We start from the raw sequence: 17,347 nt of genomic DNA, 5'->3' as shown, positions 1-17,347 counted from the left end.
CACTCTAGTCTGAAAAATGCATTCCTTTTCCTTTTAAAGCATAAAGAATCCAGATCCCTAGAGACTGGCACAGATGAAGTTAAAAAGAGTTACAATATTTCATGTACAAAAAGTTCATAAAATGGCTAAAATTTCTTATTCTAAGACACTTGAGAAATCTCTTGTGTATTGTTTCAAAACTCATGAAATGAACAGTTAACGTTGCTGTGAAATTTGACTCAGAGTCAGAACCTTAAGGGTCTGATTTTAGCAGCCCACCTGCTTCAGAAGACGTACACAAGTTATTCAAATGTATAAACAGCATGCCAAAAATCAGCAATGCCAAATCTTACAATTATATATTCACATCCTCAAGGGAGAGTGTTAAAATTATTCTGCTGGAGCACTTTTATACTCACACTTTACAGCTCCATCTTTTATTAGCTGTTAATAGTACAGTTCAACATTACAAGCTGTCTACACACTTTGATCTCACTTTCTATTCTGATTGATCAAATTTAAGCTTATTTTATCATTATTCCCCAGGTATTGAAGGCATAATTTCTTTATTTTTTTACTATGATGTCATAGACTTTTCTTTGGAGCTCTCAGTATAACTGGGTGTTTGTTATTTAAGTGCAATCTCAAGCAAGTAAAAGTGAATGCTGTGTACAGACCAGCCAGGTTGCAAGAAACCACAGTATCTATGAACTTTGGTGGAGTTTGCTCTGAAGCACTTAAGATAAGGCTTCAGTTACTGTAAATGTAAGTATTTTGCTTTAGAAATGGCATCAAACTTAAAGAGGCCTCTCTTATTTCTTGCCTTATGTCCAAAGAGAAAATGATTTTGTTCATAAGAGCTGCATATGAAAGGTAAGAAAATGAATCCACTCTATGGATTTGCTTTATGAAAACAAAGAGCACTCAGGCAATGCAGAAGCTGTTGCTAGTTATGCCAAACCCCATGACTTTTTGTTGAACTCACTCATGTCTCTGACTGTTCTTTGTCCTTCACCTCCACCACAAGTTCTTTGGGGCTATCCTACTTCATCTTTTGTTCAGACAACATCTAGCAGGGCAGGGATCCCCAATTAATGCAAGTAAATGCACTGAAAACTTGAAGTCTTACAGGGATGAGAAAACTGAGAGGAGGTAGAGCTCATATTGCCACACTATCCCTTGGTGTGTCCTATGTGCTGACAGAAACCAGAGGAAGACTTCATGCTTTAGTTCAAGCACACAGGTGCATTCCTCAGCTCAGCTCACCACTGCATGTGGAAAGGAGGAGAAAGCAGATGGAACACACAAGAGGAAGCCCTGCTCAGTCAGATGGCTGATGCCACATGGTCAGAGCATTTCCCAACTTACACTGCAGTCTTTGGTCCTAATCACCTTCTTGCTCTCCTCTAGCCCTGTCTTTCCTGCTGTTCCAAAGTAAATGCAACTCCCACACACTGTGAGCTCAAGCAGAAAAGCAGTAGACATGTTCTCCTTGTAAGGTATTTCTAGCTTAGTCAGAAAAAAACCCCTATAAATTGATAAAACAGTCTTCCACATTTACAAATAATCATGACAGCCTCTCACATCACATCCCAAAATGCAGACTCCTCTGCTGTGCATTTTCTCCATTAACATTTGGACAAACATAATGACACCAGGAGCTCCACAGATCCTTCTTGATGGTTCTGATATTGCTCTGGCCATTTATTTACTTATGAACTCCTGATACAAATTTCTCCAGATCCCTCTAACTTCTGATTTACCCAAAAATCCCTTAACCTATTTGTTCTCCATTCTCATTTCAGTTCCAAAATCTTTCTTAACACTAAATAGTTACATTCACTGTATTGACTCCTTCACTATCATGCACTAGATTTGCTCTAGCCTGTCCTCTTCCTTTCTTACAGTGTCTCAAATGCCAGTTTCCTCAATGATACCAGAATAGTGCCTTGCAGGTGTTGGATTATCCCACTTGTAATTAATGTCTAGCAATTTGTCAGGATTTTACTGCAAAACTCCCGTTTGGAATTTCTTTAATCACAATTTTATCTTTTAATGATCAAATTTATTGCCCTTTGGTCATCCCATAGATAAACTAATGAAAATAATTTTTAAAACCCCAAACTATACAAGATAAAAGATTCAATTGACCATGCAGGTACTTTTAAAAGGTTGTTTCTTACCCTCTACTGTTCTGTTTCTACTACCCCTCCAAATATTTTTCAACATTTCAAATACACTCCTTGAAAACCAGATCTTGTACTTAAGAATACTAAATCCAAGGAAAAGAAAGGGCAAACAGTAAGCAAATAATAAAATACAGTGGGTTAACAACCAGCTCCCAATATGCAGCACTAAAAAAACAACAGGATGAGGTTGTATTAAACAGCATCAGCAGTGAAGGGGAAAAAACTCAAACAAACCCAACCAAAAAAATACAACCACCAAAACACATGCAATCAACTGTACCTCACAGGAAACTGCAGAGATAAAGCAAGACAGGAAGTGTCTGAGTTAGTCAGGTAAAATGTACAATTTGTTTATTACTACACTAAACAGAAGAGAGGTAATTCATAGCCCCTTCCTCTTCTTCAGGGGTGCCTCACTAGAAAAAATATCATATCTTGGAGTCAGTGTACAAGACAGCAGTGCCTTAGTTTACAAGAGACACTGCTGTATCCCTCACTCAAAGCAGCCACCACATTCAATAACCCTGCATGATGATTTTGATACATTACATATGAGGAGCACTGCTGGAGAACAGACAGGTCCATCTAGAGTTGAGTTTGTCCCCTTCTTTCCTCCTCAAACTCTGTCAGGAACAGGCATGAAGCTATTGGGAAGTAGTTTCCTGCCCAATCCATACAGGTTTCTTGGCAAAAATCTTTCTTTCAGTCATTTTTTGTCAGCAAACAAGCTGGTCAAAATTATTGGCATCAGCATGGGAGAAGAGGGTAGTCACCCTACTACACTTCCTCTAGCACATTCCCTTAATTCACAAAATCACAGAATAGTTTGGGTTGGTAGGAACCTTTAAGATCACCTTGTTCTTACACCCCTGCATGGGCTCAAAGCCCCATCCAACCTGGCCCTGAACACTTCTAGGGATGGGGCATCCAGAGCCTCCATGGACAGCCTGTGCCAGTGTCTCACCACCCTCATAGTGAAGAATTCCCAGCTTCCTTTCATGATCTGCTCTGTCCAACTGGGCAAAAATTAAACATGTTATCATAAAATTTTAAACTGGTCTTCACTCCTCGAAGAGGAAAACTCTGAGGTCCTAAAGAGTAAGACACTTTTTCCCATTCCCTCCTCTTTCTAATCTCCTCTTCATCCCTTTACAATCAACTTTTTACACCAGCTCCTCTTCAGAGGACACTTTCAAGAAATGCTTCCTGCCTATACTCTCCTTTTCCTTAGAACTGATAACGTATTTCCTCATTATTTTAGATGTGCTCAGCATTAGATCTTCATAAAATCTGAGAGACAGGGTTAGCTGCTAGCATTCATCTGACCCAAAATGACACCAAAGCTGTCATGCAGAGAGCAACACTCATCCTTTCATACGCTACTTCAATCTTCCAGCAACTCTGCTCAGAGAAACTATCAACTATTTGCATGAACCAGCACCTGGAAGAGCAACCTGACCAAAATCCTGTGTCTGCCTACCTAACCAGAGCAACCAACCTTCACTGATAACCCTGGGCCTTCTCATGCCATATTAACCAACATTCCTGTTAAATGATCTGGTAAGTCAGTCACATGTAAAGCAAGTGTATCACCCTACAAGGATCTCTATGAATAAACATTTATCCAAACAAATACAACAAACAAAAATAACTTGACAGCCACCAACTTCCCAAATTTTATACAAAAGTAAACTAAAGGCAATAAAATGCAAATGCCAGGTTTAAAACTGGATTTTTTTCTTTTCAGAAAAACAGCAGTTTCACTAGAAAATGCCTGTACTTGGGGGTGTATTTTCACTGAAAATTAGTCTATTTGTGTTATCATACATAAAAGGCTGATAATTCATAATATTCTCTAACAGCATTACTGATTTCTAGCAATTTAACAGCATCCTCTTGTAAGAAAGATACAGCAGTCTGTTCTGACTCAGACCTATTGTCCTTTAAGTCAGCTCAGTTTTTGCTTACAAATTTCATGAGTCATAGCCTCACATTCCTAGATTTTTTTTACCTGCATATCCAGCTTTAGAGAGAGTGTAATAGTTTGGAAAACAACAAATGTCAACCAATCTCCTCCCAGGGAAGTAACAGGCTTTTGCCTAGGTGTGGACTGTTTAGGAGTAATTTAGAGGTTTTTGTGAGACAATCTTCATGACTAATGAAGTGCACTTCAGCCACCTGCTAATTCTACACAGCAACCATCAGTAAGACAATAGTGCTGAGATAACTACACATGCTGGTACTAACCTGGTTATGAGAAATAACCAATTTTGGGTCAAAAAGGTGTCCTGATTTCCACACGGGACAGAATCTGGGGTGCCAGCTGGCTAGAACAGAGCCAGCTCTGGTACCTAGAGATGAAAACTCTCCAGTTAAGAATTACACCAAATGGCTTAGCTATGAAGCATCAGCTTCTGCCTTGCCTCTCCAAGCAGCCTCTTCAGTTTTGATGTTTTCCAACAAATCAACTTGCCTACACGTCCTTCTCAAAGGACAGGCTATACTTCCAGCACTAAGGGTAGGCAGTGAAGGCTGCCCAGACTCCAGAGCAGGCTGGGAAGAAGAGATTGTTTCATCCACATCCTCTAGCATTTTTTGGCTTGGAAATCAAGTCCAGCAAAGGCAACATGAATATAAGAGCCAACCCTCCTTGATGAAAAAAGAAATCCCAGTCAGGTTTTTGGTGGGTCTAAAGCACTGCAGTGGGAGCTATGGTGACTCACACCAGGAGACAATCTGTTCCTCTCAAGGATTCCACATTGGTGTTTCTCTCCATTTATCCTTTCCTTCAGTGTCTATTCTAGGTCCTACTGATTTAGTCTTCTTATTGAAATTTGCACTGAAATAATGTTCTCCAATTTTTATTGACAAAAACGTTGCTTTTGATAACAAACAAGCAACTCTTGTCAGATGCTGTATGACTGGAAATACTGTCCATGAAAACAAAACGCCAACAGAAAACAATTTCAAATACTTTTGCATTAATTTTACAAATTCTGTCTGAAAATGATTGGCCAGATATTGTCCTTCTCAGTTGAGAGTGCAAAAAATAAGAACAGGGAGGGGGCTTCTAAGGCACAAGCTCTTGTTGACCAACCTAGCAAACTGTTTTCCTAGCCTACTTTGCTGCCCAGACTGAAGGCTGCTGAAGAAGCCAACATAGAGCCCCTCAACCTCTGCCTGAGATCAGCAGCACTGGGATCTCACAAGTCCTCACAAATCAGCAGAGATCAGCAGAGGAATTAAACCCACCTGTCTTCTCAGCTAAATGATCCCATTCCAAACAATCCTCTCCACTGTTAATGAGAAAATAGATACTAATTAACCTCTCTGCTGTTTTTATATCTATGCTTAACCTAAAGCTTTTGGCCTATGGCTAAGCCCAGAGGATAATTCTTAGAGTCTTGTGATCGTCTCCTGAATTCAGAGGCTTTCTGTGACATTTATGGGACCACACGGCTGCAGATGCCGCTAACAGTGAAAGTTATTCTTTAGAGACAGGAACAAAAGAAAAAGTGAGGATGTCACAATCTGACACACAGCAGAAAAGTAGCAGTCTTCTGTGTTCTTGTTATACGCAGTCTTTTAAATTGCAGGATGCCTTGTATCTTCATTAAAAATAAATATATATATATATATTTGCTTTCCAATAAATATCTGAAAACAGCTAAGAGATGGGATAGTGGTAGAAAAATCTGGGTTAAAGATTAGTTACCTATACAAGGATTAGGCACTTAAAAATCTTTGGGGATGTTACCCCGAAAAAATGGGTCACTCATATGAGACATTAGGTTGCTCGATCCAGCAAAATACAAGTTATTCCACTGACTTTGAAGATACTACTCACATACTTAAACATGAGGTACTTGGGTATGCCATTCCACCTATTGGCAGTAGGATTTAAAAGCTCTCGTATCGAGTCCTACTACAACAATATACGGATGAAAAAAGAGAACCTTCATTAAAAGCTCAAAGACATATATAGCTTTCACATTTCGTGAATCTAATAATGGAAAATCAGACAGCTGGTTGTCTTTCTGTACTGCTGGCAGACTCTCCAATACAGTGGTCTTAAGAAGACACCAGGAGGTGGGGAGGAAACCCCCAACCATACACCAAAAAAAACCAAACCCAAAAAATCCCCAAAACAAAACAAAAACAACCTGAAAAGCAACAGTCTTCCTGCAAAGGCTTGCCAAGAAAATGAAAATGTGTGAGACAATGTGTTAATGAATATCAGCACATATGGGTAAGCACTGGTGATTGTGGTAAGGCAAAAATCTGCAATTAAAATGCCACTCACAACAGAGATAACTATTATTATCATCAAAATCCCAGTGTAAGCTAGGAGACATACAAATGCTTATGTTGGATAATGCATCCCATTCCTCTCCAGTTTTGCAGTAAACACACATTAGAATTGAAATCTGAAGACATTTCAATGAGAAATCCAAATGGATTATTTTAATCCTGGTATCTTCTTCTCTCTGCTTTACAATAATTACTAATAAAACATTTCTTTTTGTTTAAGATAAAGCATCAAACTATGATTTAATGACATTTCATTTCTAATTTCTCATTTCATCCCCTTATCACTTAGCCCTTTAAGTTACTGTAACATGGATACTTTTATAAAAGTTCTCTTTGAAGTTCTTCCTAATATCCAGCAATTGATTTTGCTGCTGAGCTGTTGTCCATACCCCTGGGAAACTGTTACAGCTCTACTCAGTCTTTCTGTACTGGTTTGAGCCAGGATGAAGCCAATTTTCCTTTTACTGATTTTTTTTTTTTTTCCAGCAAGCTCTTTTAACTAGCAACAGTGTGTTCTAACTAAAGCTGATAAAATGATGGAAGTCAAACGGGGACACCTTCCTTCTTCCTTCTTCTCTCCTTTCGTATTACACAGATTTTCGTTCTTCCTAATATCCAGCAATTGATTTTGCTGCTGAGCTGTTGTCCATACCCCTGGGAAACTGTTACAGCTCTACTCAGTCTTTCTGTACTGGTTTGAGCCAGGATGAAGCCAATTTTCCTTTTACTGATTTTTTTTTTATTTCAGCAAGCTCTATTAACTAGCAACAGTGTGTTCTAACTAAAGCTGATAAAATGATGGAAGTCAAACGGGGACACCTTCCTTCTTCCTTCTTCTCTCCTTTCGTATTACACAGATTTTCCTCTCAGTTCTCATTTTCCTAACCCAAAATTTCAGCCCATTTTTTCTTATCTCATCAACAACAACTGACATTTCTCTTTGAAGCCACCAGTACATTTTAAGACATCTCTAGATCCAACAGTCGTCTCCTTGGGGCTTATGCTTCTTAGATCTCTTTCTTCCTGCACTTTGCAGTTGACACTCCATGTTTGGCATTTGGGATTTTTTTTAACATCTGGCACCAAAACTGAGTACAGTTCCCCAGCTGAGACCACAGTTGAGCTTAAATATATCTCTTCATACATTACACGTACCTAGATAACCCAACACAGCATTTGCTGTTATCTAGATGGTTGGACATAGACTATTCATATTCAGTCACTGACCTAACACCACATGCTGCTTTTCAGCAGAAATGCCACCTAGCCAGTAACTCCCACAGCTTTTCCAGTACTGGCTCTATAGTGGGAAGATAGATGCTTTCCAGTGTGATTGATCTATTGCTATGATTTCAAAAGCTGACTTAAAAATTGGAGCTGTATACATAGGGTTTAACTTAAATTAATTAAAGCATTTGGGAATATTTGATTTGACTGCAAAGGAGTGTTCCACATAAGTCTCCCTACACAGGTTAGGATTTCTAGGTCACTGAAAAGTATGACTTGGCAACCAAACTCTGCTACTTTTAAAAGGAAAAAAAAAAAATAAATCTAAATCTCATCTGTAAAGACCAGAGAAAAATACAAAACAGATTAACCATTTTTTTTTTCCTAAGTATTCTAGATATTCTTCTTAATTGAAAATAGATTATAGACACTGGAAATTTAGGAGAGAGGGCATAGATATGACAGTAAAAGCCATTTGTTTAATGGCATAGCTATAATAGCATCAAACTGTCCTAATCACAGCATGGCTTTGCTACATATTTCCACATATTTCAGTTGTGGTAACACTGGCAAGTCCTCTGCATCACTGCATTTTTGCCTTCTTTTTCTGTTGAATGAGGACAAAAATAGGTGTTCCTCACAGAGAGAAACCACGGCTTCAGTTGTTAATAAATGTAAAGCTTTTAAAGGAACTTTGTATTAGAGGAGAGAAAACATTATCAACAACTGGGGCTCCAACCAACCTCCTTATACAGGAGGGTTTATTATAGGCTTGTCTCTAAAGAAGTGCTTCCCAGAAATTTTGGCCCCTTGATGGTGGCATAGACGTTCACAGTTTTTGTAGAAGAGCACAAAAGGGCTGCTCTGCAGTGTAAATTCAAACAATTCTTCTTATAACTTTGGAGTACTTTTCAATAAAATAACCTGAGCTATATCTAGATATCAGGAATGAAAGAAGAACGTCTATGTGAAATATTTAAAATCTGGTGACTAAATGACTTCACAAGGAAGGATCTTCTCATCACCCGTCTCCTCAAGAAAGGACAAGATCAGCACAAGGGGTTTTCCTTCAATAACTTATTTTATGGGTGGATTTGTTTCTTTCTTTTTCTGATCTTTTGCAATTACCAAATTACAATGTAACTACCTAGGAATGGGATATTTAGTTTTTACACAGAGACATAGTCAAGAGGAAATCTCATGTATCATTTTCCTGAATGTCAACAAAGGGCTTAATATTTTAGATCTGTTTAATAGAAAGTGAAGGCACCTTTTAGAAAATTAAGTAAGTGCCTCAGTTTCAACTTCTTACTCTTAACAGCTTAAGTCAATTGGATTCAAAGATGTCTTCAGGACTAGGTCCAGGAAAGATTATTAGTTGGCTCTAAGAAGCAGAAAGAAATGGAAAGCAAATTTAATCCCACTCAAATTTTGTGGGAACCTAATAAACAACAGCGGTATTTAACTGACATTTCAAAGCTCAGAGGCAGAATCATTTCATTTGTTAGCCGTTAGTCTCATTCCTTCATCTTGCTTTAGTGCAGGAAACTGGATGCACCAAAAACTTGTCAAACATCACAGAGATCAAAAAAAGTAAATCAGTTTAGTGAAAAAAAAAAAAAAAGTTCACATTCAAAGTTCCTAAAGTTCCTACTGAGCTACAAAGTGTAACAGCTGATCCTAAACCTGGTTATCCAAGTTTCAGTTAGATTGTTTTCCACTGGCAATATTATACAACTGTTGAGAGATCCACTATAAAGATTTAAACAAAAATATCCACATTTTGAAGAAGGAAGATTGACACCACCTCAACTAACCCCTCATTTATTTCTGTATTCAAAGCAACAAGGAACGCTCTAGTAGAAACGCTCCAGCAGCAGGAACATGGATCACCTACACATTCATCCTGTCTCTGACAGTGCAAGTATTTCACAGAAAGCTTCATAATTAATCCAATTAGAGTAACCTCCAAAGCCTTAATCACATACAGGGATCACCCGGTCCTCATCCAAGCGGATTTACGTGCTGAGGGGAGAGGATAGCAAAGAGAAGCATCAGAGCTCTGCCTCGGCCTGGCTCTGCAGCCTCTGCGCCCATAAAGCTTGTGGGGACCTGCGCAGTGCCAGAGTGGCTACGGAGGAGAGCTGGAGGTGTGGACAGGCACCTTGGCCCTTTTCAGCAGAGGAGCTTCTCCTCTCCTGCTAGACCAAGCAGCTTCAGTCTGTGCCTTCAGAGGCAAGAAGGAGGCAGCAAGGGCTTTCTCCAGGGACAGGAGCAGGTCTTATTACTCATTATACAATGGGCAGTAGCCCCAGGTCCCTCTTCACCATCTGCTCCTCAAGCTGAAAGCAGCATTAGTAGTGCCTGGAGCAGTTGCATGTGTCCTCCCTCCTTCCAGCACCATCAGCACCCCGAAAATGCAGCATCAGGAGAAGTGAAGGGGGAAAAGCTTCACATAATTCAACTGATTGTCGGATTATGTCCCAAGGACAGTGTTGGGAGGTGAGTGTCACGTACCTCTGGGGCTTATGCCAGTTCTGAATTATGGCAAGTAAAGAATGCTGCCAGAATCATCATGCCATTTTCTAATGAAATGATTTCTACACAGGTCAGAAACACACAACTTCTGGAAGAATACTCACCAACAAACAGCAGTCAATCTGAAACCTACTGGATGCTGGGAAGCCATCTATTTGAACTATTATATTGACATGAATGGTAATGTATGTGTGCATGGGTTAGACAGAGCAAGCGGACACAAGAACTCGAAAGGAAGACTGCTGCAAACAGCATTCATTTGTGGATTCAATTAAAAGTTTAGACAAAAGGTAAGAGTATTATTACATGACATCTGCAAAAGCTGTTGAAGATGATAAGAAATTGCTAGAATTTGCTTCTCTGAAACAGCTCAGAGTCAGAGACTTCAGAAACACGTAATAGCCACAGCCCAAACAAACTCTTTGTATTCCTTCATCAAAAATATTAGGCCATTGATAAAAAATCATCACTACCAATTTAAGCATTTTTATGTTCACATATGACCCACTGACTATTTCCTCTCCAGAGCTGTGGACAAGTGTTCTTATTATAGAAATAATAATTGTAAATTACATAACCTTGTTGATTTTTCTCCGAGTCTAAAAATGGTTGTAGACACGTCACAGGTCTTGCTACTGCACTGTCTTTTTCCTAGAAGAGACTTAACAGCAGCTACTCATGGAGAGAAAATATACACCAGGACAAATACAGAATAATCTTCTGCCTACAGTGGTTCCCTACAGTCAAGGCCAAGCTGACTAGGGTGGTAGGGGAATGAACTGGAAACATCAAAGATAGCAATCTTTTTGCAGTCCCTCAACAGTACAGGGGGGGTGGAGGGTGGGAGAGGTCACAGTGGCCCCAGGTGTAGCTTTATGCAACATTTCAATCCCAATTGCAACTTCAAACCAGGGTTTGACAGAGATAAGTTTTGAATACGAAGTGAGAAAAAGAATTTTACACAGGCTTGAAGGACTGTGAGTTTCAATATTAATTGAAGGGAAATGCTTGTGAAATGTTTTAGACAGAAAAAGAAACTGGGGCAGTCATCATGTGTCCGTCCTCTTATTCAGGAAATTCTGGGGAAATTCATATCATGTCAATTGTCAGTACTTCTGTATTATATGAAGCAAAGTTAAATTAGGAGATTTCTCATCATTTTTCAAACCCAAATGAGAAATTAGCACATTATTTTACAAGTGAAAACTGTACTACCTGCACAGTCACATTTCCCACTGAAAACAGAATACAAACTTGATCTCTTGAGTTTTGCAAAAGACAATGTTTAGAAGGCATCTTTAAAGTCAATGTACTCCCAGATTAAAATCATGACTCTGCCATCCTAAGGCTGTAAATCTGGAGGGAAACAGTGGTATCTCAGGCATCACTCTGCAATAATTACTGCCAACAATTTAGTTTTATAAAGGCAGTAATTCCAGTTTTAAAACAACACAGTAAATTGTCTCCATATCCCTGGTATAAAAATTTTGCCCTATATAAGATGCCTCATCATAGATTATCTGGTAAGGATATATCTTTTAGAAGCCACGAATAGGGTTGCAGGACCAATTCACTAAATCTGCCAAAACACACTTGAGAGATAATTGAGATGTCAAGCCTTATCAACATCAACCTACTTAAAGTAAGGACAAGAGGAGAGGGGAAGAATTATAATGAATAATACCATTATGTGAAACTAGTTAACTTACAGCTTAGAAACAGATACATATCAGTCACCAATCTGAATGTCCTTGAATTTCAAGAAAGTCTGGACTTATAAGCAGTCTTAATTCCTTAAAAAGCTTCTTTCCAGATAAATTTATTATTGACATTCCATAGAAATTGACAGAGCAGTAGTCTTTTTTTTCTATTTTAGCTTCCAAGATGTAACACTTTTTTCCAGCTCTAACTTAACACACAGGAGGTAAAATAATGAGTTTGGACAGCACACAGGAAGCATTGGCAAAATATTATGTAAAAAAAATAATGTACCTGACCAGGCAGAGGAAGTGAAGTGTCAGATCTCTCAAAGAGCTCCAAGCCTCAGAGGTTTCTGCCAATTTTCAGAGCTATGAATTTGTGCTGTCATTCTCAGTTACTGGTTGTATTTCTCTTCCTAATCAATACACATATTGATGTACATCCCACATTACTTTCTCATCAAAGGTCTTGCATCACAGTTATCGTCCACTCATTTTGAAACACAATCCTGTTTCCTGTTCCCCATCTATTCCTCCTCCCTTTCTCTTTTCCCTCCCCTCCAGACCTCCTTATGATATCCTGCTCTCACAAAGTAGCTTCACACTCACTCCATCTGCTTCTTCAACCATCTGCTCATTCTTTCCCTTCCTCCTTGTTGGATAACTCCACAGTTTCTCTATTGTAGCTCCACAGTCTCCCTGTACCATCGCTAAAACTCTTTTTCCTTTTCCTATTCTGTTCAAAAATGCTAAGCACAGTGGGCTTTCCTCTCTAGGCCTTGATAGATGGGAGGGTGCAAAATAAATATCCGTGAGTTTAATAATCCTCTGCCTTGATAACTGTAAAGCTCTTCATAAACTTCACGTTTCATACTGCTCTTTTTCATTTTATGCAAAATGCCATGGCCAAACCAATCTTTTTTCCTCAATGAGATGTTCTGACCATTTAATCCCACTTAAATCAACCTCATTAGCCATCTATACCCCACGGGATTTTCAGATTCCACATCTTCATGTCCACTGCCCTGAGCAGCTCCCTATTCTTGCCTACCACCTGGTGCAATCCTCTGCCAATTCTGCTTGGTTTGCTTTTATCTCATCCCAAAAGCACTTCTGTGCTGTCTCCTATTCAGTCTGCCTGCAATTAGCTCTTGAGGCTGAGTACGATTCTGTTTCCCCACCTGCTCGCCCTCTCTTTTCTACTGTCAAAGACTGTCATCTTTTCCATACACAAAACTAGAGAATCCTTACATTCCTGATAGAGAGGAAAAATATAATCAAACATCCATTTCCAAGCCTGTGCCTTTCTTGTTTCTAAAACACCTGGCTTTCTATTATGCATTTTATTTCCTGCTTTGCTTCCTTTCACAATTCTGCACATCCCAGTTACCTGCATTATATATTCCTTTATGCCTAATCATTTCCTGTTCATCCCCTTGGTTTGTGCCTTTTCTCTGTGTTTTCCAGGGAACATGGCAGGTTGCTACCAAATCTCATTCTGCCTGAGAACAACTTAACTTCATTCCAGGTGATAAACAAATAACATAGCAATTAAAATTCCAGAAGGCAAAATCAAGTGAGATGGTGCTGACTTTTTTTTTTTTCCCCTCTCTCATCAGCTACTGACATTTGGAAAATTTCAACCAACTCTAATACACAACAGCAATTTATCCCAGTTTCCTAAGAAAGTAAGGCTTGTATGATCACCACCTGCCGATCTGTTCCATCCTAACCACTTCTGTACCCCTAAGTCAAAGACAGTAAGAACCCAGAGGTTATCAGTGGTGACAGAAAGAGAAACCCAAATTAGCATCTTCATTAGCTGTGGGATGCAGCAACCAGCTGGCCTGACCAGCAGAGTAGTCTGGGCCACTCATAGTAGTACATGCCTGGCTTGCAAGCAGCCAAAGCACCTCTGGCACATGCCAGAGCATGTAAAGGAAGAGAGCTGGAAGCACTGTGGGAGGATATGGTAGAATAAATTGCTCTGTAAGAAGCCAGCCTCCCTTAGCTTCCCTGCTTACAGTGAAAGGATCAGAAGTTTAGCCTTGCGTTATTTCACCTAACACCAAACCATTGCCCATTTCATCTCCTCCAGTTCCTTTTCCTGGATCAGAAGATCTGAAAGAACATAACTCTGATGCACAAATATCTATAACACAGATAATATAATAATAAGCATTTTTCTTTTTGTTTTCCCCAGCCAGAGAAGGAACAATATGCTCTCTACCTTTTCTGAATTATACTGGGATTTGCAGTCACCAGCTGGGTTTTCAATCCAACGTCCTTGCTGTATTCACTGGATAGAGGAGGAAGGTTGCACCTGTGCACAGAAAGACAGTTGAGATTTTAAATGACATTCAGGATTGACAGGCTTCAACCTCAGTCTTTTTTAATCAGCAGGCTTGCAGGTGTTTATTGTTTGTGGTTTATTTTAAAAAAAATAAAAATACAACAAGCTACCAGAAAATGTAAAAGTGCTGTATAAATACTAGACCAAACTATAAATGCTCCCTACTGTACCATACATATAAGCACAATAGGACATCTTTGTACCAGATTGTGGGGAAATGTAGAAATAAAATATTTTTCAGAGATGATCTTATGTAACTACTAAGCAAAACCCATGTTTCCAACAGGCTGAAAAGCTGCAGAAGAGGCTGTTATCCATCACAAAGTCTTTTCTCCCAGATTATTTTAAAGTTCTGTTTTTCACTCTGTTCTGTCTTGATTACCAGTACCAGGCTCCAGACTGTTACCACTCTGTGGCATTACAAGCATTACACATCTTGCAAACAACAGGTAACTGGCATTTTTAATATTGCACTATGGGGTATCTTCAGTGTACAAAATTTACCAAGAAAACACAGAAAAATTTTAAGTGTGTGTTTTAAAAGTGTGCATCTCTGTTCCACCCACAGCCTTGTTCTGGTGGGCAAGGTGAAAAGGTAATAAAGATAAATTGACTGAGCAAATTTACTTTGGAAAGCAGAGACAAGACTCCAAAAAAGAGAAGCAGAAAGAAACTTCCAGGCAATGAACAGTCCTAAATGCTCAATAGTATAGATCAAGGAGAAAAAAGAAGGCACAGTAGATAAAGACAGTATGTTTGATAAAAATACATCCAAACCTATGCACTGCTCCAAAAATTGCAGTCAGCAGAAATCTACTCAACACAAAGCAATTACACCAAAAATTGGTGCCAAACATTTTTCAATTAAAATTTGTCAAACTTTTAAAATGAAAGGTATGAACTATACTTTTGATGCTTAAAAGGCAAGAATGGAAGCAGGATTCTTGGAGGCAAGCAGAATTTGGATATTTTCCAGGAAAATACTTTTTTTGTTCTTTTGTTTTCAAGTTTTTTTAGAGGTTGCAGGCTCTACCATAACCAAATCTACCCTCCAATTTTTAAGTTCAACCACTGAACAAAGACATCCCCCTTTGCATGTGCTGGTTTCATTGGTTTTCTGCAGCAGGCTGGAAAAGTGCAGCATAGAGCCAGGAGGCACAAGGTAAGAGAGAGTGAGCAGCATGCCCAGACACCAGCTCCTGGCTCTTCCTGCTTCCAGCAAGAATTCATGCTCAGCAAACGCTGACCCTGAAGAAGAGGGTCAAGGAGCCCCTGGTTGCTTTCAGCTCTGCAAACAATGATCTCTACGGAGGATGAGGCCCCAGCACTGGAAGAGAGCAGGCAGTGGCATAATGAAAATTCACACTAAACAGAATGCTACTCTGAAAGAGCAAAAGTAGAGTCCTCTATGGGGGGAAGATGATGTGAAAAATCTGGGGGAGTTACTGGCTAGGTGGCATTTCTGCTGAAAAAAAGCATGTAGTGTCAAGCAGAGGTCAGTGACCGAGCATGAATAGACAATATTCTACCATCTAATTAACAGCAAATGCTGTGTTGGGTTACCTAAGTAAGTGTAATGCATGAAGAGATATATTTAAGATCAACATTTGTTGTACCTCCCAGTACACTATGGAGACATGGGCTCCTTTGCTGCAGGTCTTATGCCTGTGAAGTTTGATGCCATTTTTTTCATCATTGTCTCCAGTAAACCCTGCAGCAGCCCTCTTCTTCTGCATGCATCCTCCAGGCAGCTGGCTTCAGTCAGGAAACCCTTGAGTCCAACAGCAATGAGTTGCTTATCCAGTTTTTTTATTTGAGTAATTCAGAGGCCTATTCCCTACAGTAGTGAGAGGCAGGAGCTGGGGAAGTGAGTTACAGTTCCCTTTTTACAGCAGTTTCCAGGGGTTACGGCAAGAAACCCTTGGGCTGTTGCACTACAGGTTGCCATACTCTTCTGCCATGCTGGGAACATCAGTCTCATCAGAAGGAAAGCCCTTGCTTGCACAGCAGCCACTGCCTCTGTTAGCATTCACTGACCTCTGCAGGGTTCAGAGAAGAGAGCCAGGCACTTGGAATCACAGAGTGCAACAAATGAAGCTGCACAAATTCCTGGCCACACCTCCATGTATTAGGGTTCTCTGCAATGTCAGTGTCTGGAGGGGGCACTAGTGTGCACAGTATACTCCCTGCAATGTTTGTTAATCCCAAACATCCCATATTCCCTAAGAGAAAACACAGTGGTGCTAATTTGCATGTATTTGCATGCAAATACCAGCTCTCAAAACCATATTCTTACATTCATGTCATCATGCCAAGGAGAAGGACAGCAAAGTCATACCTATACAGAAAATAGATTCATTCAACCCTGTTCACCAAGAAAAACAAAGTTTCCAGGAACGTTTTCCCCTTTTCATGACTGCATTTGTTAATGCCTGTCCCAGCTGCATCATTTAAACACATTAATTCTTTCCATTCCTAAGTCTCATTCCCAGATTATTCTGCGTTAAGCAATGGTGTGAGTATCCTGAGGAAACTCAGCAAGAAATCAGTCAGTTGACAGAAATTTCTTGGCCTGTCAGATTATTTTGTTGACCAGGTCAGCAGAGTGCTGGGGAACACAGCGAGACACAAAAGATATACCCTAAAAAACAGATGCAAGGGTAAAAAAAAGAAGGATCCTTTAACCCTCACCAGGCAGATAGATAATCCAGGTAACTTGGTTGATGCATGTTGATTGGGTAGATGCTAGGAGACTATCTAACAATTTTAGAATATTATATATGTACATATAGTAAACAATGGAGCACTAATACGAATTTAAGATGCAATTGCAAAGATCCATTTTTGTTCCTTTGTGGCCCGCAATTGCAAAGATCCATTTTTGTTCCTTTGTTTTCTCAGCTAGTGTCAAGACAATAACTGCATAAGGCAAAGACATATTTCTCTGGACTTGTCTACAAACCCCAAACTGCATCATACCTGCAAGTGGGTTGGTATGGCCAGATGGAATGGCACAGCCATGACGAAAATGCAATAGCTTAGCTTGCCCA

The 17,347-nt window shown here is 39.6% G+C and overlaps 1 protein-coding gene across 1 annotated transcript in view; it reads right to left on the bottom strand.

Annotated features, from left to right (window-relative positions):
• The window catches only part of ST8SIA1 (ST8 alpha-N-acetyl-neuraminide alpha-2,8-sialyltransferase 1), an 86,645-nt gene that overhangs the window by 31,925 nt on the left and 37,373 nt on the right, over window positions 1-17,347 (bottom strand). The window contains exon 3 of the mRNA XM_010002955.1: window positions 14,175-14,267. Within this exon, the coding sequence (XP_010001257.1) occupies window positions 14,175-14,267 (93 nt within the window). The remainder of the gene's footprint in view (window positions 1-14,174; window positions 14,268-17,347) is intronic.

This window comes from Chaetura pelagica, unplaced genomic scaffold (genome assembly GCF_000747805.2).
Source record: "Chaetura pelagica isolate M959 unplaced genomic scaffold, ChaPel_1.0 scaffold117, whole genome shotgun sequence".
NCBI classification, from domain to species: domain Eukaryota; kingdom Metazoa; phylum Chordata; class Aves; order Apodiformes; family Apodidae; genus Chaetura; species Chaetura pelagica.
The sequence above is the reverse complement of the archived record's forward strand: the minus strand, read 5'-3'. Positions and strand labels throughout refer to the sequence as shown.